This window comes from Perissodus microlepis, chromosome 7 (genome assembly GCF_051167445.1).
Source record: "Perissodus microlepis isolate ML-2025 ecotype Zambia chromosome 7, ASM5116744v1, whole genome shotgun sequence".
Classification (NCBI taxonomy): Eukaryota; Metazoa; Chordata; class Actinopteri; order Cichliformes; family Cichlidae; genus Perissodus; species Perissodus microlepis.
The window spans coordinates 59,347,277-59,374,583 of record NC_140467.1 but is presented as its reverse complement, the minus strand read 5'-3'; the positions used below and the strand labels follow the sequence as shown (position 1 = coordinate 59,374,583).

Genomic DNA, 27,307 nt, shown 5'->3' with positions numbered 1-27,307 from the left:
CCATTAGATATGATTGGAGACGCTGGAAGACCCGCCTTTTTCTGTGTCAAGGTAGCCGAGATACAGGAAACTGTACAAAGCAAATTCAATTTCAAAATAAAAGTCTGAACCTGTAGATTTAATGTCATGTGCCCAATTTACATTTAAGTGTTAACATTGCTGGCATATAATATTTACATTATCATTAGCTTTCTGGAAAAACTCTAAAACTGCAGCAAGTAGAGCTGTGCCTTTTTAATTAATGAAAAATATTAACTATGTAGCTGAGTTTATAGACTTGTATAATAGATATTTGATTGGCTAAATATTTAAGGTTGTGATTTGTTAACATTAACAAAATATGCATTGTTTTTGCAGAAAAACCCCCAGAAATTACTATTTTAAATTATAGTCAGCCTATTCCTCTAAGATATCAGTCAAGATGAAAAAAATATATATTTTTAATATTTTTAAATTGAGATTGTTTTGAGTTTTTCAGAACATTTGCAGACATAGTCATACGATTCAATGCAATAAATCATTTCGGTGGAGCATTTCCCATCTCTCCCATAACCCAGCATTTATTTGACCCAGCTGTTGGTCAGGTGGTAAAGCGGATCATCCATCAATAACAAGGACAGCTGATTGATCTCAGCCTTTCCAGTTCATGTATCAAAGATACTCAACTCAGAGTGTATCCATCAGAGTGTGAGGAAATGTTAGATAAAAGCCCTGTATCAATGTGTGTATTATTGGGTAAATGAGACTTGAATTTGTATTTGATTTGGTCAAACTGAGTAGAAACGTCCCAGTAGCAGCCCATTCAACCATTTATTTCCATATATGATGCAAATTGAAACAAGAATGTAATTTTATATATGTTTTTAAACCCAGCTCAGACAGACTGTGGCAGAAGATATTGCACACAAAAGAAAAAAGTCTCCAAAAGTTTATTTCTGTTCATCTGGACGTAGCGTTTTCAGTGGGAGAAACATTTCATCACTCATCCAAGTGACTTCTTCAGTCTCAGCCGACTGTAGGTTTCCCCAATCTTATAAACAGTACATTTGCATAAAAAGACAAAAGTATTTTTTTCATTAGGAGGACCCTGCAGTATTTTCATATTATGTTATAATAAAGTGGAGCTCACATCGTCACAACTTGTTGAAGGTATTGAATGTTTATTTTTAAACGTTTTAAATTCGGAGTGTAACATTGAACTTCACACTTCTGTGTAATGAATCTCTTTCCAAGTTGCCTAGTTGAGGTTTTAGTGTGTGTTTGTGTGTCGGGGGGCAGTAACCGGAAGTGCTAACCTCGCGCTGTAGTCTCGCTCTTAACTAGACGCTAGTCGCGGGGATCGGTGCTGATACGGTGACTGTGCTGTGAGGAGCAGGTTGCAGACACGGACGCGCTGCACTGTTAACCGCCCACGGAGTACATAAAGCCGCGTCTCCACGGCCGAAAGCTGAGCGTTGTTAGCCGTGGAGGACTGCGGCGGAACCTCTGACATTTCACCGGCCGCTGGGCTTCATGGAGTCTCCGGTGTGAGTATCTGACAGCGAACGCACCACTGAGCGCTAATCACGAATGCTGGTTTTAAACGCCTCGTATGTTTAACTTTCACCCCACACAGTCTTCCTTACTGTGTTTAATACCTTAAAGGTGCTGGTAAGAAACTGCAGGTAATTTATTTATTTAGCAACAGTCCCACACTATTACCACACACCCACAGACACACATACGGGGATGGCAGGTTAACACGGGTTTATATTTTGGTGACTTTGCTGACAAGTCGGATGTTGAGCCCCCTCATTTATGCGTCTTTGCTGTTGCTGCTGTTGGTAAATTATTTAGTATTTGCTGCAACTTAACACGTTGCAAGCGCGCAACAGGTGGCATGCCAAGAACAAGCTCAAATCACCGAGAATCTGAAAAAAGGAAGAAGTTAAACTTTTATTTTGAAATCTGTCGAGAAAATAAATATTACGTGAGACCGGTGAATAATGTGCGTGGCCTGTTATAGAACTGCTCTTTAACATTTGAATGCATTTATATGAATCAACACAATTTCCATACATCAATTAAATGCCGTATTTATGACGTTTATTATCTTTATCTTTTTTCTCTCTGTTGTTGCAATTATTTATAGCCTGAAAGACATTAAATTTGAGGTTTTACAACTGAGTTTGAGCAAGAGCTTTTGCAAGGCTTTATATTGTTGAAAGCAGAGAAGTTTCTATAGTGGAGACTAACATATGCAAACTTCTCCCATCAGACATACAGGAAAGAGGTTTACTAATTTGCTGAAGTTTCCAACAAGTGTAGGTGCATTAAAACTTTTTTAAGTAGTGACGTGTTTTTCCTTCTGTCCTCTGAGATGTGAAATTCAATCAGGCACCGATGACTAATTTCATTTGAGAACCACCCAGTTGTTGTGGATTAATGTTTCAGTAGTTGGACAGAATTACACTCAGTTTATTCCTCTTTTTTAAAAAAAGAAAAGTGGATTAGTATAATTACAATAAAGATTTACGCGCTCCATTTTTACATAACCACGCCATGGTGTGAAGAGACTGTTCTCTGTTGTTGGACTTGAGGAGAAAAACAAAGCTGGGAGCCAACTTTCCATAGCACCTATTGCAAGTAGCTTACAGCTTCTAATGTGAATGTTGGTCAGAAGCAGCTTGGTCACCATGGAGGCCTAAAAAGTCAGAGATGCAGGAATTAGATAAGCCCTAAATGACTGTTCTGAACACGAGTAATTGCAGGGAGGAAAATATTTGTTGTTGGCTGTGCTTCTGTGCAGAACTTCAGAAAAGAGTTGATTTCAGGTGAAATGAAACAAACTCCACAGCAGGAGTTGAGATTGTCACATCAGTAGGAACCACGGACCCGTCTGCAACCACACCAAGTTGTAGAGACATCCCAGTGGCAACATTAAGTGGAAAATGCACTGATAAATTAGCTGATGGTGAGGTAGACTGGTACTTAATATAGTGTCTTTGTACTCAGTTGAACACTCGAAGTGCTTTCATGTTGTTGGCTTTGCTGACTGATATTGGCTTGCCGGCAGATAAGATGGCATTTACCAATATCGTTGGCTGGGTCTGTCACAAGTGGTGGGTAAATTTTAAAAAACAAAACAAACAAACCTGTGTATAGACGAGGCAAATTATTATTTGGTATTTGTTCTGAATCTCACATTTTTTCTTTGTTCTCAATCTTCCAGATTTTTTTTTTTTTGTTGTTGGTGTTTTTGTCTGCTGAACAAGGAAACCAAATTTTAAATTCAGCATTTCCACACTCTGTACTGCCCACAGCAGCTGACTCAAATCTGTTACCAACAAACTAAATGAACGTTTAATGTTACTCATACATGCTCTGTGTATCCTTTTGCTCCAACGAGCACGCTCCTGAGCTACAGTGCACCGTGGTGGCTGTAGAGCAGGTCATATGCTAAATGCAAGGTTGGTGGTTTGATCTCTGGCTGCTCCAGGCTGCATGCCAAATACCTTTGGGCAAGATACTAACCCCAAGTTGCGCTGTGAAAGTTGGATAGAAAGCACTTGCGTAGAAAAAGCATAGGGGAAAAAAGTGCTTGTGTAAGTGTGTGAATGAGGAAAGTTATATAAAGTGCTTTGAATCTTTATGTTGAGTAGAGAACTTTTTTTTCCCCTCTTGTCCCTGATGTTGTGTATTTTCATTGTTTTTCTTACCATTCAGCCTCTCTCCGACCTGTCTTCCCAATGTCATGCTTGTGCTATGTACATATGGTCGGAATGGGACCAATTTCACTGCATGTAACTGTACGTAACACGCAACGCGTACGTGTAACTTTGCATGTGACAAATATAGGATTAAATGACACTGTATGGGTCCATTACCCATTTACCATTTTGTTACATTAAAAAAAGTTGATGCATCTCATTTCTTTGCTGGTTATTACCTCTGATGTGAAACTGAACATCTTTGTGAACCTTCTCCACACATAGACCTTACTTTGCTTCTACAGGGTTTCCAGGTTTAACATTTTATCCTTTTTAAATTATTAGTGGACAATCCACTTGCTTCTTTTCCCCACCCTTTCCCTCTCGTGTTGCCCCTCTGGTTGGTTTGCTGGACAGGTTGCTGTTATGGTTGTCAGCTGTCTCCTTACAGAGTCTTGTCCTACACTGGGAGTCCAATTCCACTGTATTAGGCTCCATAGTGTGAAGCAGTATTATACATGAATGCTGGTTTTGCCCTTGGCCTACTGGGAGATTTAAAAAAATAAAACCTTTAACCTTTTGTCCTTTAATTGGTGGCACTGAAATTTGTCATTCGTTGTTTAGATTCCCTTTTTATGGCCGTGGCAGAGATTCATTTTCTTTCAGTAAATCCTAGCTGACCTGAATGTGACAGTAACGGTCTGCGGAAGTTTTTTCCACAGACTTTCATCTTCACATCCTGATGCCAACCCTTCAGATGTTAATCTCAGCCCTTTTTAAACTGGTGTTTCCTTTTTCCCCTGATGCCAGTGGGGAAAGGAAAAAAGCTGTTGCACAAGCGTTCACTTCCTGGAATGAACATTTGACTTATAAGGGGGTGCCACTGCACATATCAGCTACGGGGGGCAGCGAGACAAAAATACACCAGGGAGCCGGGCGTCACTGTCACTGGCTGACCAGAGGTGCTGCTATCAAATGAGAGAGGCCAAGTTTAGTTTGAGTGTGTCAGAGGGTTTTTCTAAGGTTATGCTGAGAACTTAAATTGGTTAAGCACATGATATTTAAGATTACTAAAGAATGTAGCCTGCAGCTTGTAGGTTTGGACTGATATTGGTGGTAACTGCTTCAATTTTTTCACCTTCATGCTTTTATTTATTTATTTTTTGTAGCTCCAAAGCGTCTTCTCTTATTTCCAGTCAAGGTTCAGAGCTGTGTGGTTCTTGAGGTTTGAGTTGCCTTATAACACAGAGCTAAGTTTGGCAGGGCTACTGTACAGCAGCAGTCCACAGGTCTAATTCTTAGCCTGCAAAATCCTATGCCTCTGCAGGACATATGGGTCTAAATCCTTCCATAAGTTGTGGTCTTAAATTTACTCTAGACCCATTTAAAATCTGTAGAAGTTAGTATTTACTGCAGCATTATCATGTCTACAGATGCTTTGATGTTGGACCATTGCAAATAATTTACTGAAAAAAGCTTGTCATTCACTTCCTTTTCAGTGTGGACATACTGTCTGGCATTTAATGTCACAACTGCCTGCAAGTTGTGGACATAATCAAGCCTTAAACCTCAACAGTGTGCGGCGTTAATCCCGTGAGGATTAAGGGTTTGATTTCAGGGCTCACGCGAACCAATTAAAGCCTTGCTCAGTACAAACAAACATATGGCATTGAAGCCAATTTGCAGTAGCCTTTGGGATTGAATCAGGCTCGACTCACCACTAAGATGCGACTCATCTGTGATGCTCTACTTGTGAGCTAATTGTACAATAATAGTTGGAAGGATAAGTGGCATGGATAGGCAACATTTCAGTTTATGACATTTGTTATTCATTTGTGATGTACAGCACTCTTTTAATATTACCACCTCCTTAAAGTTGCGTGGGTCCCCTTCGTGCAATAACAGCTTTCAGCAAGCTCTCTGATGGTCTCCTGTGGTATCAGGCACCGAGACATTAGCAGTAGATCCTTTAAGTCCTCTAAAGCTGGGCGCACATTTAACGACTGTCGGGCCGATTGTGAATGCGATTTGGCTGTGACGACTGATCAAGCCCAGTCTGTGTTAACAGTTGGGAAATAAAGTCAGCGCTTCCAGTCTTAATTCTTAAGAACAATCAAAGCAAGTCATCTCTTCTTAAGACTTCTGAAAAACATCTTTACAACTGAGAGTCAGTGCTGTTGGTGTTGCCCAGGAGAAGATGAACAAACACAGGAAGAGAAATTTTGCTAAATGTTTGTAAGAAGTAAACTGAACAGAATCTCTGTGTTTGCACATTTTGATCAGGCCTAACATGTACACTACCAGTCCAAAGTTTGGACACACCTTCTCATTTAATGGTTTATTTATTTATTTTCACAACTACTTACACTGTAGATTCTCACTGAAGGCATCAAAACTATGAATGAACGCACATGGAATTATGCAGTAAACAAAAAAAGTGTGAAATAACTCAAAACATGCTTTATATTCTTGAAAATTGCCACCCTTTGCTTTGATTACTGCTTTGCACACTCTTGGCATTCTCTTGATGAGCTTCATGAGGTCCTAAAAAACCTGAAATGGTTTTCCGACAGTATTGAAGGAGTTTCCAGAGATGCTGAGCACTTGTTGGCCCTTTTGCCTTCACTCTGTGGGCCATCTCATCCCAAATAATCTGGGTTTGGGTCAGGTGACTGTGGAGGACAGGCTATCTGGTTCAGCACCTCATCACTCTCCTTCTTGGTCAAATAGCCCGCACACAGCCTGTGTTTGGGGTCATTGTCCTCCTCAAAGTTAAATGATGGTCCAACTAAACGCAAACCAGATGGGATGGTTTGCATGTCACTGCAGGATGCTGTGCTGGTAGCCTTCAATTTTGAATAAATCCCCAACAGCGTCACCAGCAAAGCACCTCTACACCATCACACCACCTCCATGCTTCACGATGGGAACGATGCATGTAGAGACCATCCGGTCACCTTTTCTGTGTCACACAAAGACACAGCAGGTGGAACAAAAGATCTCAAATTTGGACTCATCAGACTAAAGCACAGATTTCCATTGTTCTAATGTCAATTCCTTGTGTTTCTTGGCCCAAATAAATCTCCTCTGCTTGGTGCTTTTCCTTAGTCTTGGTTTCTTAGCAGCTATTTGACCATAAAGTCTCCTCTGAACAGTTGATGTAGAGGTGTGTTTGCTACTGGAGCTCTGTGTGGCATTTATCTGGGCTCTAATCTAAGGTGCTGTTAGCTTGTGATTTCTGAGGCTGGTGACTCTGAATTTATCCTCAGCAGCAGAGGTGACTCTTGGTCTTCCTTTCCTGGATCGGTCCTCATGTGAGCCAGTTACGTCCTAGTGCTTGATGGTTTTTGCAACTGCACTTGGGGACAAGGTTAGAGTTTTAGTAATTTTCTGACTGACTGACCTTCAGTTCTTAAAGTAATGATGGACTGTCGTTTCTCTTTACTTAGCTGATTGGTTCTTGCCATAATATGAATTCTAACAGTTGTCAAATAGGGCTGTTGGCTGTGTACCAACCTGACTTCTCCACAACACAACTGATGGTTCCAACCCAATAAGAAGGCAGGAAATTCCACAAATATACTATTATTTGGTGTACAAATAACAAAGGTAATATTATGGTAAATGTATAAATGTGTTCTTTGGTTCCCAACTTTTGACACTAAAACTTTTGACTTACTTGTGTGTACTAATTTACTTGAAAGCGCTTCTGTTTATTTTTTAGCAGCTAAAGTTTTACTTGAAGCAGGCTTGTGTTGGGAAATGGATTTTTAATTCTCCATGTGCGATTACTTTATGTAATTCTTTACTTGATGCTCCCCCGACCAATGCAAAGAAACTCATTATTTTGAAACCTTTTCACAACATGGTAAATTCATGTTGTGACATTACGTATTTGCTCTCTTTATTTGTGGGATTGTCCACCGGCAGAATTTCCAGTGTTATGTTGTCTTGTGTTGTGATGGACACGGCCAACTTGAAGCCACCCACTTGATTTAAGCTGTTGGTTTTTGGTGTTTTGAACAAGACGGCACAAGCCTGAGGCGGTTCCTAACTGAGAAACAAAGTAGAGCCCACATTGGCTAATATGTCTGACACATTGTTAGCTGGTTAATCTTCCTTTCTGTGTCCACAATTTACAAAATGGCACGCATTCATGATTCTTTAATTACTTAAAACCGTTGATTTAGCCCTCAAACTTATCAGGAAAGTATTAACTAAGTGAGCCAGACAAACGGCCGTTTCTCAGACTTCTTCTGACGAAGTCTTTTTTGGAGTCGCCCCCTGCTGGCCATTAAAAAGAATGCAGGTTTGGAGGCACTTCCATGTAAGCTTCACACTTCAGACCTTCTGTGCTTGTGTAGTGGACTATATCAGTCGTTAGTGCTCTGTGACTATCAAAGAGCACAATCTGCTGCAGTCGGTGAAAACATTCATTAGATGTGTCGTGTCTTCTTCAGATAGCAGTTGAGTGTTGAGCGCAGCTTCAGTTGCGAGGTGGGACTTGCATAGAGTTGTTTTTCCAGCACATCTCACAGTGTTGATCAGATTGAGATCTTTTTGGTTCACATTAGTTTTATTGCTGTTTACTGAGTGTTCGAACACTCCCCTGTTGTTCGGTGCAACCTTTGTACCAAAGAGGACTAACAACACGATGCCCTTATTAGTAGATTGTATGTACAGAAACAAACCCATTGTGGTATAGTAAATCCCTAAAAGGAAATTTCAGCTCTTCAAATTAAACTCTGAAAATTGACTGGCTGTTGAATACAGACTTTATCTTGGTCCTGATATATATCCCTGTTAAGTCTGAAGAGCAGAACTCATTCAGAGTTCTCGGAGCATGTGTCGTTCTTCACTTCATGGTATGTACAAAATGTAACATGTTAACACTGAATAACAGCTTTTGAGTTTTAATCAGCTCTAAAGAATCGGCTCTTTTGTACTGAAACACTGAAGTAAAAGTAAACAAGTAAATCATGTGGATTATGTAGTAGTTGGTTACTGCTGCTGGGTATTATCTCAGTGCTTCATTCACATGCAGACCCAGTCTACCTTTGTAAGATTTTCCTTTAAAATATCTCTGTGCATCTTTTTAAAGAGATTATAAAATAGTTATTTGCGTTTTTCAGAGATTTTTCGCTCCTGACTTAAAGTCTAAATCTTTGCAGTTTTTTGCAAAAACATTTTCTGTGTTTTGGTCTGTTAGTAGTTTGCAAAGTGCGACGATGGCACTAACCCATCGGCCTGAGTTTGAGAGCAGGTGTTATCTGATTTTGGTTTGTGGCTTTGCTTTTTCTGTACATGTGAATCTGGAGGGATTTGCATGCATTTGAATTGTGGATATTTGGAGCTTTCAGCTGCCTTATTTACATGTGATGAGCCAGACTGGATGCAAATCTTACTTCCTTTTTCTTCCTTACGTAGTTCCTTTTTTCATCTGTAAGGAGAAGAGGGAACAGTGATGGGTCCGATTGTATTCATATTTTTTTTCCTGAATGCTTTTGGTCAGTATATCTGGGGTTTGTTGTTTTTAAATTCACTGAGACTTCCTGAAAAATCAATCAATATGGTGACACAATCCTCTGAGCCTAACAGTCTGCTGGACTCCTATATGATTTTTTTTTTTTTTTTTTTTTTTTTCGTGGCACTTTGTTATCCTGCTTTCAGTTTGTAACTCAGTATTTGTTTCAGTCGGCAGCAGTTTCTGTGAAACTTGAAATGCTATATGACTGAACTTTACCGTCACGGAAGTTATGCTGTAAAAGTTCAGCTGTATCCTTGGAGCTGGAAGGGCAACAAAATTTGTCAAATGGGCCAAAAATGCATGAATAAATGTGTAGAGATGCAATTATTATTGAGCAGAACTGAGTTCAGCTTCTTTGTATGGCGCTCCACAGTAGTCCCAGTTCCTCATGTGGCCCCTCTGCTTTATGCTCACTATTGGTTTCATTGTGGTAACTTATAGAAGTGAAATTCTTAAGCTGTGATAAGCGTGTGTATGCTATCTCAAGAAACACAGTTCTTAGTATCTCTGACTCATTTGGCCTGGACAGTATTAAAAATACAATACATAAGGAGGACACTGGGGAATGTAACAAGTTCTGAGATGCAACAGGAAGCAGTAGTTTCAGATGTGCCGTTATAAACCTGAAAATGTAACACTTTTCTTACTGGTGAGTCTCTCTTTTAGTAAATCTGGTAAGAAAACTATTCTGTGTTGGAACAAGCTCAATAATTTTTTGTGTGACAATAAGTAACAATTGTTTTGATATATTCTTTTAGAATACATTCTTGTTAATTTACTCATTGTCAATCAAACTCGCTACAACACAGGATTGTGTAATCATGTATCCCCTGACGTCTGTGGGCTTCATGTAGGTGAGGAATGCGGAATAGGTGAGGGTCAGGTGTTGTCCTGTACAGTTATAGGTCTGACTGACAGAACGCACATGCTCAAGATCACAGTTGGAACCTGAGAGCTGTCGACTGTGTGCTAGGATATGTGTCAACCTCATTGTTCTTCCTGTGCTTGTCCTTGGAAGGTTGTAAAATTGCAGGTATAAAACACAGACTGTGCATAAAAGATGGATGTACCAGAAACTCAAACAGTGGGAGATGATTCAATACAACTTAATGTTGCACAGGGTAAATGGACTGCTACTAATTTTTAAGTGTGTGTTGATAGCTCTGCATGCAGTAGGACAGTGCTTGTTGAGAGCGCAGATTTAAATTGAACCTTTTAACCCTTTAATTGGTGTGCACGAATATCAGTAAATCTGTTACATCATAACATTTGCTTGGTTCTTTATTCCTTTGTTTAATTGCGTTATAGATTGTTTTCCCCCCATTTTCTATGATAAAATGGTTAACAGGAAGATTTGTCTAATAAAGTACATACGCTAGCATAATAGTTGTAGTGTTAGGCTTTTGTCTAATTAAAAAAGTGAAGAAGAATCATAGCTTTTGCTTTATTTTTCAGCTTTGGAGGTGGGCACTTGAAAAGCCTCAAGTGGCCATTCTAGGATCGAATGTTTTTGGCACTTCTGGCTTAATTTTGTAGGCCTCAGAGTTGTTGCTTGGTGTACATTTAAAATGACATGTATGACTTACCCAATGGCAGATCACATGATCCAAGTTGCAGCAAAATCTCCAGTATCTCCATGTATCTTTGTTAAGGAGCTTAACAATATAAAACTTTCGCTTAGTTTAACTCATTTTACAGGTCTACTTGCACAAATGCACAAATACCTTTTTGCCTGTATCCTGTACTTTTACATAATGACCCACTTCACTGTGTCTGCCGCCCAGGGGATGCCAAATATGTAGCTGACGAAGAGTTTGGCCCCCCTTTGAGCTCCTTATCTGTAGGTTAAGTATGGGTGTGTCGTTTTCAGATGTGGGCTTAACTGATGTGCCTATAAGATATTGTCTCTGTGAAAGGCATTTAGCAGCGTGAGCAGCAATGACTTTGTATGTTTCTTTAGTTCTTCAGAAAGCATCAGCTGAGTGAGAGTAAAGAATAAAATGAAAATCTAAAACAACTTCTTACTATGGGACAAGTCTGAACTGCACACACACATTATTGTGTCTCCTTGTTAGCTGTCTCATGTCTATTGTGCAAATTTGTCTGTTTTTGCCCTAATGGCAATAATGTGAGGGGGAAAAAGCACTGGGTTGTTAATTTGTTTTTAGCTTCAGATGGCTGCTTTCTGGGTCTCTTCTCCTCTTATACTAACAAACTAGGCTTATGTGAAATAGGAGGCCACATAATAAAAAGAACTCAACAAAAGATGGTAACCCTTTGATGTTAGCGTCCTCTGTGCTATAGTAGCTGACCTTCTACTAGCTGGTGCACTGCTCTGTGTTGCAGCTACACAATTTATGGATGCATCTTGCTAGCGTTAGCTGATAACTAAATATGGACCCTTCTGGCTCCAAAATGGTGAAAATGCTGATGTTGAGACTTCTAACTGCAGATTCCAAACACAATGAGTGATTTTTGCAGTGGCTATGTACAGCTTTTATTTACAGTCTTTTCATGATGCACCAGGTAGTTAGGAAGTAGGTGTCAGGGACTGGGTGCTACACAGATGAATGTGTAAATTATACTCACTGTCATTTTGTTTTCCTTATTATATTAGACATGATGATGATAATAATAATGATAATGGATTGCATTTATATAGCGCTTTTCGAGACCCTCAAAGCGCTTTTACAATACACTATTCATTCACTCTCACATTCACACACTGGTGGAGGCAGCTACAGTTGTAGCCACAGCTGCCCTGGGGCAGACTGACAGAGGCGAGGCTGCCATATCGCGCCATCGGCCCCTCTGGCCAACACCAGTAGGCAGTAGGTGAAGTGTCTTGCCCAAGGACACAATGACCAAGACTGTCCAAGCCGGGGCTCGAACCGGCAACCTTCCGATTACAAGGCAAACTGCCAACTCTTGTTAGGAATCTGGAAAAAGGAGGAAATGAGTTGAAATTCCAGCTGAAGCAAAATTATATTTTTAAGAAATTAGAGTGCAACAAGTTTAAAGGGCAGCTGATAAATTTATGTGGACAGCAATGAAAACGAGTTATTTTAAAATGATAATTTCTTTTGTTCCTAGGTCAGTGGACTGATGTGATGAGGGGTCTATTTTCATTGGAGCAATTGTTATCATGATGGATTCAATCTGTTGATCTTACAGCAGCGATTTAGGCTAACAATGGACTAGAAATACAGAAGGCTGTGAGTGGTTCATGTGAGGAAGAAGGGAAATTGTTTTCCTTGTGAAATTGTCCTTCAAGTCTTACGTAGTCAGAAGGTTGAGCTCAGTTCACTGGCTCAGAGTTCTTACTATATGAATGGCTAGAAATGATACTAATACTAAATGATACTAATGTAAGCGTAATGCAGTTGGATCCAGGAACCCTGCAATAAATCAAATCTTCATCTGGAGGTTTTATTGACACGGTTTAGTGTGGTCATTTTAATGGCTTTAGCTTGTGTGTCTCTCAAACTGTAAGATTTTAAGAGGTGTTTGTCCTTTTTATTATTTAATTTTCACTCATTTGTGATCATTTTGTGCTAGTGTAGGCTCTGATGCAGTCACTTTTTGTGTGATGCATCTCTGAGAAGACAGCAGCTCCACACGTTCCAGCTGTTCATATTTCCTGTTTTCATAACCAATCCCTGCTGCTGTCTCCTGGCCAAGTCCTGCACGCCAATCAGATTCAAATTCCTTAAATTTCAGTTCTCTGAACTCTACACTCCCAGTTTGTGTTTTTCCCTGTCTTTTCTCGCTCTGTTTTGGCATCCAGTCTGTCTGGGTAGAAACATGTTGACTCGGCTTTGATCCCTCTCTCAGAGCACTCTTGGACAGGCCATTAACTTCACACAACTACAGTTCTGTTACGTGGCAAGTAATTAATTTTTTTCAAACAGTCTTGTGACCTACAACTGAAAAGCTTTTACACTGTTTGTGGCAGATTATTAAAATAGGCTTGAACACCTCATCTGTCATTCAGGGTTGGAGACTGGGTTCAATATACATCTTTTGTCATTCTGTCAGTGAGTTTCCAATTAATCTTTTGTTGTCATTCAGAGGTCAGTTTCAAAAAGCATAAAATGTAAACGTCTAATTTTGGTTTCTGTGAATATCCTATTCCACAAAAACACAAACTCTTTGTTCCCAAGGGTGGGAGGGAATAAAGCTTCCTGGAAATATTTTATTTGCAAATTACTTTGTGATGAATAAATAATGGCGCGATATATTTAGCTGCCTCTCCAGTGAAACGAGAACGAACCCCGACTGCAGCCGGCCACAGCGGTCATGTTCTGCTCCATAGTTTTGATAAGGTGCAGGGATCGGTTCTCCCCCTGATGCAGGTTCTGGGTTCTAGTTCAAGTCTTAACATAAGACAAGATCTGCTCTTGAATTATACTTTGGACTGCTAGACAATAAAACTTTCAAAATAAAAGCAAAAGCACTGTCTCTTTGTAAACTGACCACAAATGGTGTCATTCTCTGACAGATTTTTTTTATTTTTAAGAGTACAACAACAAAACCACACAATCGATTAGCTGCCAAATATGCCACTTGGGTTGCCTGCCCAGGTAAAATCTGTTGGATACACCAGCATTACTACTCTGCTCTAAACACAGGTACGGGTAGCTTTAATTTCTGGAGCTTATATTTGCATCTAGATGCTTTTTAATTTAGTAACTATACTCGCAGGACTAGCTTGAGCTGCTGCAGTTGCTGAGCTGACTCACCAAGTGACCGATTTTGACTCAAACGTTTCTTTCCACAGTTTTCCACCTTTGCTCGACATTTTTGTTCCAATAATTTGATATTAACTAGAAAAATCATGCTCTCTGAATTTAGAGACTGGAGGATGATTATAAGGAGCATGACTTGCAGCTGAGGTCAGTATCCTAAAACTTGGCTATTTAGGCTGCAAAAGCTCAGTCCCTTTTTTATAATACAGTTGTTGACTGTGCCCATGCCAGCTGCTTGACTGAGCAAGTCCTCAAACTCTAACATTATTTCAGATTTATAAAAAATATGTGACAGTGTCCACAAATCCTTCAAACTGAAAGTTCACCATTGATTGATCAATCAAAAAATAATAATTTCTATAAGTTAAAAGCTTTAATTTACGGTCAGTGCTCCTTATAGTTATTCCTCCACATGAATGTAGGATTCTGTGTAATGAAACATAAAGTAGTATACAGCTTTGCATTACATTTACAAATGACCACCAGTGTTGTAACTTTTGGGAGTGTTTCATCTTATAAATCCAGAAACTAGCCAGTTCTTCGAAGTATGTGACGTATGGAAGATGCTCATTTGTACCGTAGATCGTGGTATCAGTCACATGGGAAAGAGCAATGTGTACTCTGTATTGTTTTAAATGAACTGTGAGAAGTGTTACAGATCACACGTTTTCAAAAGGATACAAAGGAAAACTGAGAGTCAGCAAGTGCAATTCAATTCAATTCAATTTTATTTATATAGCGCCAAATCACAACAAAAGTCGCCTCAAGGCGCTTCATAGATACAGAGAAAAACCCAACAATCATATGACCCCCTATGAGCAAGCACTTTGGCGACAGTGGGAAGGAAAAACTCCCTTTTAACAGGAAGAAACCTCCGGCAGAACCAGGCTCAGGGAGGGGCGGCCATCTGCTGCGACCGGTTGGGGTGAGAGAAGGAAGACAGGATAAAAGACATGCTGTGGAAGAGAGACAGAGGTTAATAACAGATATGATTCAATGCAGAGAGGTCTATTAATACATAGTGAGTGAGAAAGGTGACTGGAAAGGAAAAACTCAATGCATCATGGGAATCCCCCGGCAGCCTACGTCTATTGCAGCATAACTAAGGGAGGATTCAGGGTCACCTGGTCCAGCCCTAACTATATGCTTTAGCAAAAAGGAAAGTTTTAAGCCTAATCTTAAAAGTAGAGATAGTGTTTGTCTCCCGAATCCAAACTGGAAGCTGGTTCCACAGAAGAGGGGCCTGAAAACTGAAGGCTCTGCCTCCCATTCTACTTTTAAATACTCTAGGAACAACAAGTAGGCCTGCAGAGCGAGAGCGAAGTGCTCTAATAGGGTGATATGGTACTACAAGGTCATTAAGATAAGATGGGGCCTGATTATTTAAGACCTCGTATGTGAGGAGCAGGATTTTGAATTCAATTCTGGACTTAACAGGAAGCCAATGAAGGGAAGCCAAAACAGGAGAAATATGCTCTCTCTTTCTAGTCCCTGTCAGGACTCTTGCTGCAGCATTTTGGATTAGCTGAAGGCTTTTCAGTGAGTTTTTTGGACATCCTGATAATAATGAATTACAGTAGTCCAGCCTGGAAGTAATAAATGCATGAACTAGTTTTTCAGCGTCACTCTGAGACAGGATATTTCTAATTTTAGAGATGTTGCGCAAATGGAAGAAAGCAGTCTTACATATTTGTTTAATATGTGCGTTGAAGGACATGTCCTGGTCAAAAATGACTCCAAGGTTCCTCACAGTGTTACTGGAGGCCAAGGTAATGCCATCCAGAGTATGAATCTGGTTAGATACCATATTTCTAAGATTTTCAGGGCCGAGTACAATAACCTCAGTTTTATCTGAATTAAGAAGCAGAAAGTTAGCGGCCATCCAGGTCTTTATGTCTTTAAGACATTCCTGCAGTTTAACTAATTGGTGTGTGTTATCTGGCTTCATGGACAGATAGAGCTGGGTGTCATCGGCATAGCAGTGAAAATGTATGCTATGTCTTCTAATGATGCTGCCTAAGGGAAGCATGTATAATGTAAACAGAATTGGTCCTAGCACTGAACCCTGTGGAACTCCATAATTAACCTCAGTGTGTGAAGAGGACTCTCCATTTACATGCACAAATTGGAGTCTATTAGATAGATATGATACAAACCACTGCAGTGCAGTACCTGTAATACCTACAGCATGTTCTAATCGCTCTAATAGGATATTATGGTCGACAGTATCGAACGCTGCACTGAGGTCTAGCAGGACAAGCACAGAGATGAGTCCACTGTCAGAGGCCATAAGAAGATCATTTGTAACCTTCACTAAAGCTGTTTCTGTGCTGTGATGAGCTCTGAAACCTGACTGAAACTCTTCAAATAAACCATTCCTCTGCAGATGATCTGTTAGCTGTTTGACAACTACTCTTTCAAGGATTTTTGATATGAAAGGAAGGTTGGAGATTGGCCTATAATTAGCTAAGACTGCTGGGTCTAGAGATGGCTTTTTGAGTAAAGGTTTAACCACAGCCAGCTTGAAGGCCTGTGGTACATAGCCGACCATTAGAGATAGGTTGATCATATTTAAGATCGAAGAATTAATTAATGGCAGGACTTCTTTGAGCAGTTTTGTAGGAATGGGGTCTAAAAGACACGTTGATGGTTTGGAGGAAGTAATTATTGAAGTTAACTCAGAAAGATCAATTGGAGAAAAAGAGTCTAACTTAACATCAATGGTACTAAGAGTAGCTGTAGATAATATTACATCTGTGGGATGATTACTGGTAATTTTTTCTCTAATGATAAAAATTTTATTTGTGAAGAAGTTCATGAAGTCATTACTAGTTAACGTTAAAGGGATGGTTGGCTCAACAGAGCTCTGACTGTTTGTCAGCCTGGCTACAGTGCTGAAGAGAAACCTGGGGTTGTTCTTATTTTCTTCAATCAGTGATGAATAGTAAGATGTTCTGGCTTTGCGGAGGGCTTTCTTATAAAGCAGCAAACTATTTCTCCAGGCTAAATGATGATCCTCTAAATTTGTGACACGCCATTTCCTCTCCAGATTACGAGTCATCTGCTTTAGGGTACGTGTTTGAGAATTATACCACGGAGTCAGGTACTTCTGATTAGAGACCTTAGTTTTCACTGGAGCTACAGTATCCAGAGTCGTACGTAGTGAGGAGGTGAAATTATTAACAAGATAATCAACCTCTGTTGGGGTAGCGTTCAGATAGCTGCTCTGCTCTGTGTTGGTACAGGGCATTGAAGATGATAACAGTGGGTGGATTATATTCTTAAACTTAGTTACAGCGCTTTCAGAAAGACATCTACTTTGATAAAATCTACTCTCCACCGCTGTGTAATCAATTATTGTAAATGTAAATGTTATCAGGAAATGATCAGACAGGAGAGGGTTTTCAGGAAACACTGTTAAATGTTCAGTTTCTATGCCATATGTTAAAACAAGATCTAGAGTGTGATTAAAGTGGTGGGTGGGTTCTTTTACATTTTGAGAGAAGCCGATTGAGTCTAATAACAGACTAAATGCCATGTTGAGGCTATCTCGCAGTTATAATGGGTAATGATGTTGTCATTGTGAATGAAGCGTTGCTTTGTTTGAAGTCCAGGGACACATTTCTCCTGCTCTACTTGTCACCTGTACACTCCAGTTCTTTGTAACTAAGGGACTTGATATCTTGTGCAGTTTGCAATCAGGTAAACAGACGTAGCTCTAAACTTGCTCTGATTTCTGACCTCCTTTGACTTCCTGGAGATGTGAAGGGTTTGGGATTTGGGAATCCCAAACCCTGGGTGTTGTCTGGGTGTGTCACTTTGAAAGCAGCTGATATAGCTTGCTGTCAAGATTTATAATGCTGCTACAGCTTTTCTTGAAAGACAAGATTCAGATGAGTACTAAGTGAAGGAAAGCCCTTGATTTTTAACCACACAGATTCCCTCAGACCTTCTCTGTGCTCACTTTAAATGTCATTACAGAGCCATCTCAGCCCATTTAATGTAATGGACAACATTGGATATATATTTATTTTATGCCTGAAATAGTCTCCACAGGTATTGACTTTGTGCATTCATTAACATACAGAACAATCAGTGCAAAGAGCCATGATGATAAGTTTATAGGATGCATTTAGTGTTTTTCCATTACTTTAAGAGACAATGGTTATAGTAAAAGCATATAGTTTTTTTAGCTGAAGTGTATAGTAAAGCCTGGAACAAGGTAATCATGCAAAATAGTCTTTTTATTTGTGAATGGAACAAATTGTTGTTTAGCTTTGATTGTGCTTTGCCATTCACATGAACAGAATCAACTCTTTGGGGTTTCCTTACCTGGATGATTGAGCATGCATCAAGACATTTAACCCACTTTGACAAGTGCAGCTCAAATGATTTTGGTTCTGTCCACATGGTGTGGAAAAAAATAAACTGTGACGTCTCTCCGATATCAACTGCTAACTAAGCAGAGGCTCAAAGAGGGATAGCATTACATTAAACAGATTCCCCCAACACACACACACTCACACACTGAGTCAACCCTGACCTACAAAACCAGTTTGAAAAGTAGAAAATGGCTTTTAAATTCATTTTAGATTTTTATTTTCTTTCTATGTATGCTTAGTTTGTACTAAATTAACTTAAAAATAATCTTTCTCTTACTTTGGTCATTGGTGCAGTCTCTCAGTTCACCCTGAGTCTGAAATGAGCTGTTTTAAGCTCCCTTTAAGCCACCTGACTTCTAACTGGCTGCTGCCTGTAAACAGAGCCTGCTGGGTGGGGTACTATGCACAGCCAGTGCTGTGTTCCTTAGATAGTTATGATAGGAATACCACTGTCATTGACATCAAAATCTGACATGGAGCCTTTAGATGCAGCTGGTTCTTTTGTCTCAAAGAAACTCTTTAAACGCACATTTCCTTTCTATAGTTTGCACAAGTGCACATACACATGCCTTTAACGTGTATCAGGATGGTATCACAAACACACAATGTATGCATACGGTGCATAAATAACTATCCATAAGTGATCTAGCCTTGTGTTACTTCTGAAGTGTTCTTGTATTTCATATCACATCATCGCTGCGGACACCCGACACAACTAAAATGACTAACCTAATTAAAAGGTCACTCATTCAAGTACTCAGGAATAGAAATATACAGTGTATGAATGCTTGGTGTCAATAGACTTGGACGGGTGTGTGGAGGGGCTGTTGGGTGTAGGTTCCACTTACAGGGAGGTGAGAGTTGGAGGCCCAAATTGCATTCATTTGTAAACTTTAAGTGTATACTGCATAAAATAGGAACACGATACTTCAGTATGACCTTGCACCGTAAACTTTATTCCTCTTGCTGTAGGAGGAAAAGGCATTAAAAAAAAGCTGCAGACATTCATCTGTTGCGTTAGTTTGTGACTCGGCTGAAACAGGCCTTGAAATGCAGGCTGATATGGATATACTGTGAGACAGAAGTGAGCTTGGGAGGCGATACAAAGTAAACCACTTCCTCTATCATGCTTCCCAGAATGCACCCTGCCAGATGTGGTTATATACAGTAGTAGTACAGCTTCCAAGGTTAGGACTTTTCCCATAACCCTCCAGCTCTGTGAATCTCAACACACACATTACTATATTTTTCTCCTGACCCAGCTGGTCAGTGGGAGCTGCAAGTAGAACAGTTGGCTTCCGTGCTGTTTTCAGGACGCAGTTTCCAAACACATTCCTCGATTTTTTTTTTTTTTTTAATTTTTTTTATATTTGCTCTGAGCCGTGTCTCAAGTTCCCTTTAGAATTGATATGGAAGGGAGCTTAAATGTGAAACTAGTATGGGTGTTTTGCTAGGCAAACTGCTAAATGCATTCATGTATTATTTCAATTAGATGGGAAAACTGGCAACAAAGCTTTAGAAAACTTTCTCCATTAAAATGGCACAAAGGGTCTAAAGTAAGCATGTGTGAGTGTTTCGGGGGAGGAATAGTAATTGAGACGCTACTGTGTGCTGCCAAACTGTTTGGTAGCAGAGACCTGAGCCCCCCTTTGGGCGAATCAAGGATTTAAAGAGAAGGTCTGTCTTTCTTGCAGAGTGTGGGGAATGTGACTGGCACAAAGTGAAGGCCCCACCAGGTGTTCTGCTGCATGCGCTTCCCTTGCCGTGACGCACACTCTCCTGTACAAACACAGATTTTCATGCGATTCTGTTTCAGGTGTTTTGGATGCCGTGTGCTGCGTGCGTAAGCGCGCACGTCGGCTCCCGTCTGTAGATGAAAGAAATGCGATCCCTCTCGCAGCTCCTCCAGGAAAGCAGATTCCATGACTGTAACAGTGATGCTGAGAGGCTTCCAGCGATTGGGATGTGATACTTTGACAGAGATGTTATCCAGGAAATGGTTTGGCTTTGGCTTCAAATAACACGCAAGCCTGTTTTTGGGGATAGTTTGAGACGTATAGAATAAAAAATACTTTTTAATATTAAGGAAATTACTGAGTTGAATCATATACAAGGAGGTATTAAGCAAAGTAAAATTCTGAAACTTTTAAACTTTTATTTAAAGAGTAGAGATTGAAGCTAGAGATATTTGCGTATTGCAGTTTGTTGTGGAGGAAGTAGTGCAAAAAAAGATGTTTGGGGTAATTTAAGATGGTCTGTTCAGCCGAGCAGCTCCAAAGCACGTTCCAACAAACATAACAGAGTCAGGGGTGTCATGGCGTGGCCAATGGAGGACTAACAGAAAAGCGATGGGGCCCACAGGAAGTCTGAAAAGCTGATTTCAACCCTGTGCCCTCATACAGATGGAATTACACAGCAAGTAATACAAGAGTTAAACACTGAATAGTTGTTAAATGAGTATTTAGAATCTTTACTTAACAGTTAAATAAAGAGTTACAGGCATCTAAATAGTACGAAGCACAACATTTGCAGTAGACGTAGAAATACAAGTACATTAAAACATTACCTGTAAGTACTTGAGTTCATGTACTGTTGGATCCTGTGAGTCGGTCCTGCTCATGCTTTCATCCACTAGTGCCGGCCACGTGCCTGATAGTAGGGATGTAGTTGTGGAGATGAGGGAAGCTTAATTTAGAGTCAATGACTTATCTTAAGCAAGTGACTAGTACTGTTTTGAGGATTTATACTCATGCTGATGTTCCCGTGGTGCTCTGCTGAATGCACTAGTCAGCAGTAGGGATTCTCAGCCAGATGTCTTGTCATTTGAAATGTCAAACAGTTGAAGTGAATGTGGTGTGCATGCTTGGAAGTGTTATGTATGCAGGGAAATCAGCTGAAGTGTAGAATTTAACTGTCAAATGTTGTGACATTGACGACTTTTGGCCCTCAAAGCACTGGAATCGCCAAAAATGAAGCCAAGTACATGTTAACGAAAGGCAGTATGAGCCTATGTCTCACTGAACATTAGACTTATTAATCATTTATTTAAAAAAAAGTCTGACATCAAAAACAAAGGTCCAGTATTAATGACTCAGATATTAAAGTGAAAATATCATTAATCTTATTTTCAAGCTTCGTATTTTAATTCTTGAACTCCTGAAATTAAAAAAACAAAACTACTGGGAAACTGTCAGAGCGCTCGGTTTAAAACCTGAGCCTTTGGTTCACAGGAACTAGTTTTGCATTCGCTGACCTAGTAATCTGAAACTCCCCATGTTTAACATGAACATCCACCAGCTGAACAGTACATGTACATGACAAATTTAGAGGCTGCTTTCTTTCAGCGTTGCATTTACATCGACAGTGACAAGGTGGGTGTTTAGTTTCCTAAATAGGAACATTTTGTAGTGATTAATTGGTCAGGTTGTGAGAAATGAGTTGAGAAGCATTTCCCAGGAAGCCGTTTATAAGCTTTTACAGGGTGGATGAGTGTTCTTCAAACTTTGGGATTAAGTTGTTAATATTCACATAATCCATCCTTAAAGAATTGAATAGTGCAGCTATCAATGCTTTTATGATGCGACTGTTGACTTCAACAATCATGGATTTGGGACAGAGGATGTCCAGACTTGACATGTGCAGACTATACTTATAACATCTCTTATGAAACGAACCGTCTCAGGATAAATACTCAGCAGAGAAGTGCTGCTATCTTGATATTTGGTCGTCATCTTCATGAGCTCTTAGTTATGAACATAAATCAGTTTGCACGATTTAGAAGAAGCGATGTATTCTTCCTTAGCTTTTGCTTTTTCCACATTTTGAGCCTCCCTGAGTTGCTGCTGGCACATAATTATAACTGTGAAAGTGTTTTCTCTGTATTTCTGCAGCTACAGGGTTTGAGCTGCTCCCATGACTGCTCAGCTGAACCCTCCAAATGCACATGGGGTCATAATCCTATCAGGTAGTCGGGGCAAATATCTTTGTTGCACAGGGGACAAAAAATATGTCCAGCTTAGTAATAACTGTTTGAACTTCACAGGCTTGTCGTTGGCTGGAGGTGGATGTGTAGGCCTGTACAGGGATGTATTGGTAAAGCAGTGCTAGTCCCCGGATACCTCACACAGAATGCAGGACATGACACTCTATATGAGGCAACATGCTGACCTCAATTTATTTTCAGACTCCTTACGTTTGAAACGTGACCTTGCAGGAACTACAAGGGTGTTTCCAGACAGCGATGCAAAATTAATACTTGAAAGATGTCACTGCAGTCGCAAACATGACCAGAACGGAGCAGGGCATAAGCACCTCATCTTTTTGTAATTATTATAACAAAGTAATCTCGTCACCTTTGACAAATATTGAAGTCTTTCCTGGTGGTTATTTGTGCATTTATTTTAAAATTGTATCTAAATTGACTTTAATTTCAGAAATCACCAGGACATTAAAACTCTATATATAGAATATCCAGTTAAACCTGGGGAACAAAACAAAACTTTAGTTTGCTGTTCTTTGCACCAAATGATAACCTCACCTTTCCCTCGCTGACAGATATACTTCTGTGAACTCTGTAACAAGTTCTTGGTCTTCTTCCCCCGAGTCTGTTTCTAAAAATCTGTTTTCTTTTATTCAGCTGAACACTGCACAAATGCTGGGAGTCCCGTGCTGACTGTGTGGAAGGAGAGGATAAAAAAGCAGGAGAGCAAAGGTGGAAGAAAATGATTAAAGGAGACTGGACACACCGGTCATCAACTGGGCAGATGGGTGAGAAAGAGGATGAGCGTACGGCTCAGGCCAGCCAGCTATTTGAGAACTTTGTCCAGGCATCTACCTGTAAAGGGACTCTGCAGGCTTTCAGCATCCTCTGCAGGCAGTTGGAGCTGGATCCACTGGACCACAGCAATTTCTATAACTCACTGAAGGCGGCAGTCAGCACCTGGAAAGTCAAAGCCCTTTGGACCAAACTGGACAAGAGAGCTCAGCAAAAGGTCTACAACCAGAATAAGGCCTGCCAAGGCACGAGGGTAAGAAAGACCAAGCACGACTGACCTCTGAAGGTTCTGAAGTGGTTGTGTGATGTTGTTCTGATAGTGTTGAAGGCTGTTGACCAGCAGTAAACACATGATCCAAACTCTGAGGAGCAGAATTAATATAAATCGATTACTGAGATGCATGCAGAAACATTTACTTAGTGTAACCTGTGTTTTTAAGTATTATTTGCTCAAAAACATTATGAAAGTTCACATATGCATTTCATGTGATACAATAAGGATCTCCTATTTGGTATTTTCTGTCACGTGAGTTTTGTCTCGCCATAAACGAATGGATATTCTTAGCACCGTGTTTAACGCAGCATTGGAAAGCTCATTTCTGAAGGAGAAGATAAGAAGTCTGGAGGGAAATGAGGCCAGAGACTCACAGAGGGGAGATTAACACAGAATGCCTGGGTTGGGAGTTGGCCAAAAATAACAGAAACTATTATTTCAGGCTTTTTTTTTTTTTCCAGGAGAAAAATGGTGGGCCTAAGGCTGGGTGGGCGATCTCTCTTTTAAAACTGTATCTATTCTCAAAATGAGGGCAGAGGATTTAGCAGTTTGGGACTTTGTAGAGTTCTGTGAATCTGTCGGTTTTTCTTTGTTCTTTTTAATAAGGTAGCCGTTAGAAATGTACCCTAACAAAAATTATCCAAATTGCTGTGCTAATTGTTTGGCTACGTGTAGCTGTAAAATAGCTGCGTGCCAATCTGGAAATGAAACGCTGACTGTGATTAAAAAGAGAGGCGCTCGCTGTGTCAAGACATTTGACTGATGCTTTCCCACTCCAGTTGCGTACATGGCATATTTGCATTAGGGGTTGAAATTCAGTAATCTGTAAAGTATATGTTTAAGCTTACATGCTGATATTTTAGGTGTGTTGAGTGATTCACAACCTGATTGGGTTGAATAACATGCAAGAGAACATTTCAGTTACTGTCTGTTGCCGTTTGCCTTCAGACCTCTCTGTGAACTCCCTTGTTTTATAAGCTAGTGTTAAACAAGCTAGTACAATGACAGTGAGAGTCAGACAGGCAGACGACATGCTGGAGTTGTTCCTGTGTTGCAGTACAGAATCTTAAAGCTGAAATCTTCTCCCATTCAGTGTTTGATCATCGGCGGCGGTCCGTGTGGCCTTCGGACGGCCATCGAGCTGACTCTGCTGGGCTGCAAGGTGGTGGTGATTGAAAAAAGAGACACCTTCTCCAGGAACAATGTGCTCCACCTCTGGCCCTACACCATTCACGACCTCAGGGGACTCGGGGCCAAGAAGTTCTACGGAAAGTTCTGTGCTGGCTCCATCGACCACATCAGTGAGCGTGCACACATCATTTGTCTCCTTTTTTTTAAGCTTTGCCAAAAAACAGCACAGCAGAGTTGTTGAAGTTGACTGAAAGTTAAACTGTGACACACATTCTTTGATTTTTAGCTCTAGGGAGGAAGACGCATCCTAATTCCTTTCAAATGGCTCCAATTTATGATTGAATAATTCATCTGTTTTTAAAGTTACTTACAGACCAGGTTCTAAATGGTTGTAATAGGAAACAAAACATGAGTCCCATGGTATCTTGATGATATAGTCATGAAACAATCTCATTTGAGACATAAGAAAAATGAATTAAAATTCAGTTGCTCTGCCTGTCTGAAATTTTATTAAGCTATAATAATATTTTGGGAAATTTTCCATCTTTTATCTCTTAATGTGGTTTTTGTGAGTGTATTTCTGGAGATCTGAGGAAGTGCAGTGCCAGCTTTGATGTCGGGCTTGTACTTTGGCTGAAAGTTGGTACCATCCTTTAGCCCAGAGGAAGTTGCTACTTTCTCCACTCTGTGTGTAAGGGGCGGGGCACAGACATTAGTGGATGCCCAGGGTTCTTACCCCTTAGTCTTAACTAAATGTGAATTTCTTATGCCAGTTGAAGAGGTGTCAGATTATAAAATAAGTCTGGCAAAAGTTCTACATTATAGAACATTTAATCGCTCTGAAAAATTTCTAATATTGATTTGATTTTTTTTTTTTAATGTAATGTATTCATTCTAATCTGATTTTTCAAATTCTAATCTAATTTCATTTCTAATTTTATTTTTGTTTGATTTCTTGCATGTGATGCGTTTGAAGCACATTTGTAAAAATAAAATGGGCTGTAAAGTCCTCAGAGTGGCACCGCAGTAGTGCTTTAACAGAGAAAACATGCAAAGTACTGTGAAGCCATAACATGTAAATGGTTCCTGCCTCTGAGTAAGTGCACTGTGTGTGTGATAAATCACTACTGTGCAGTAAATGTGATGTTGTCTGGCCACAAAACCAAAGCCAACGTCACAGAAGTGGATGTGTGACTCTGTGTCATGTGAGAGGAGGATTGTTTTCCTGCAGCCTGACTTGCTGCAGTTTGCTGCAGTTTGCAAGTAGCGGGGCGATCGTGGCTCAAGAGTTGGCAGTTCGTCTTGTAATCGGAAGGCTGCCGGTTCGAGCCCCGGCTTGGACAGTCTCGGTCGTTGTGTCCTTGGGCAAGACACTTCACCCGTTGCCTGCTGGTGGTGGTTAACCTCGCCTCTGTCAGTGCGCCCCAGGGCAGCTGTGGCTACAATGTAGCTTGCCATCACCAGTGTGCGAATGGGTGAATGACTGAATGTAGTGTAAAGCGCTTTGGGGTCCATAGGGACTGAGTAAAGCGCTATTCAAATACAGGCCATTTACCATTCACATTTCCATTCGCACTTGTTGCTCTCCAGCTTTAGTAACTGTCATGTATCTCATTTCAAAGATGAGGTCTGCTGACTCTCTTCACTTATTGTTTTTTTTTTTTCCTCATCTGTACTGTACGGGCATTCTTTGCTAATGCATGTAAGTACAGTGTAAATGCTTCAGCATCTCAGATTCTTACAGTAGTGTCCAGGGGGAATCTTCTTCCAGCTGCTACAGCAGATCATCTGCCTCCATCTCATCCCTAGCATCCTCCTCCGCCACACCCACCCACTGCATGTCCTTCTCCTGAACGTCCGTTAACTTTAATTCATTCTGGAGCACAAGTGGAAACATGTACAAACAACTCGCATTATATTATTCTAAAAACTAAAAAAAATCATGTTTATGTTGATTTTAAATTTTGACTCATTGAGAGTCTGTTGCCATGTCTCTGCAAGTATCTACTGTTGTCAGTCTGTTTTATGGTCTGTTTGGTTGCAGTACTCTGTTGTACCAGATTTGTATGTGACAGATCCACACAAGTACGGTGTCCTTGTCTTTGTTGCTTTGGATTCATTCAGTCGCAGCAGCAGCAAAGCTCTATTTTTATAATCCTCGTGATTACCTTTTTTATGTCAGTGGTTCTTTGACTTATGTGACGTGGCCTATTTAAGAAGCATAAAAAGGTTCAAACCCCCAAACTATTTATTTCATGAATAAATAACATTTAAAAACTCATCTGAGTCCAATTTCAGCAAAATAAACATCAGCACGATAGCATCAGTAAACCACATTCCATACCAAAGGTTGTATATATTAAACTTAGTTATATTTGTTCCCCTGCTCATCAACACCCAGATTTTGGGGGTTTTAAACCGTTTTTGGTTTAAAACTACTGAGTTGTTGCATATTGCTTGCCAGCATGGATAGCAAAGTGCATTGCAGAGACACACTTGAGAGTTAATTAGTTTACAGCCTGTAAAGTGCATTCTAACTTTAAAATCCACCCTGGAATGGGCTCGGGTCATTTTTGGCACTTCTCTGTTGGCATAATTTCTATTTATCCCTGTAAGTTGCTGCTTGGTTAGAAGAATGCCTTTTTTCTAATCATGGATCTTGGAGGACGTGGGCTTTTTTAAATTTCCCAGTTTTATTCTGGAGATTTAATTGATGTGTGTTAATAACTACTAAGTATGTAGAATTGCTGTTTTTTGCCAGTAGAGATGGTTCTTTTCTTGG

The 27,307-nt window shown here is 40.1% G+C and overlaps 1 protein-coding gene across 3 annotated transcripts in view; it reads left to right on the top strand.

Moving 5' to 3' along the window:
• The first annotated feature begins 1,316 nt into the window (after positions 1-1,316).
• The window catches only part of mical2b (microtubule associated monooxygenase, calponin and LIM domain containing 2b), a 62,986-nt gene continuing 36,995 nt past the window's right edge, over positions 1,317-27,307 (top strand). For all 3 annotated transcript variants that reach the window (XM_084936299.1, XM_084936298.1, XM_084936297.1), the window contains exons 1-3: positions 1,317-1,526; positions 22,983-23,373; positions 24,488-24,695. In XM_084936299.1, coding sequence (XP_084792425.1) covers positions 23,068-23,373; positions 24,488-24,695 — 514 coding nt within the window. In that variant the 5' untranslated portion in view covers positions 1,317-1,526; positions 22,983-23,067. The remainder of the gene's footprint in view (positions 1,527-22,982; positions 23,374-24,487; positions 24,696-27,307) is intronic.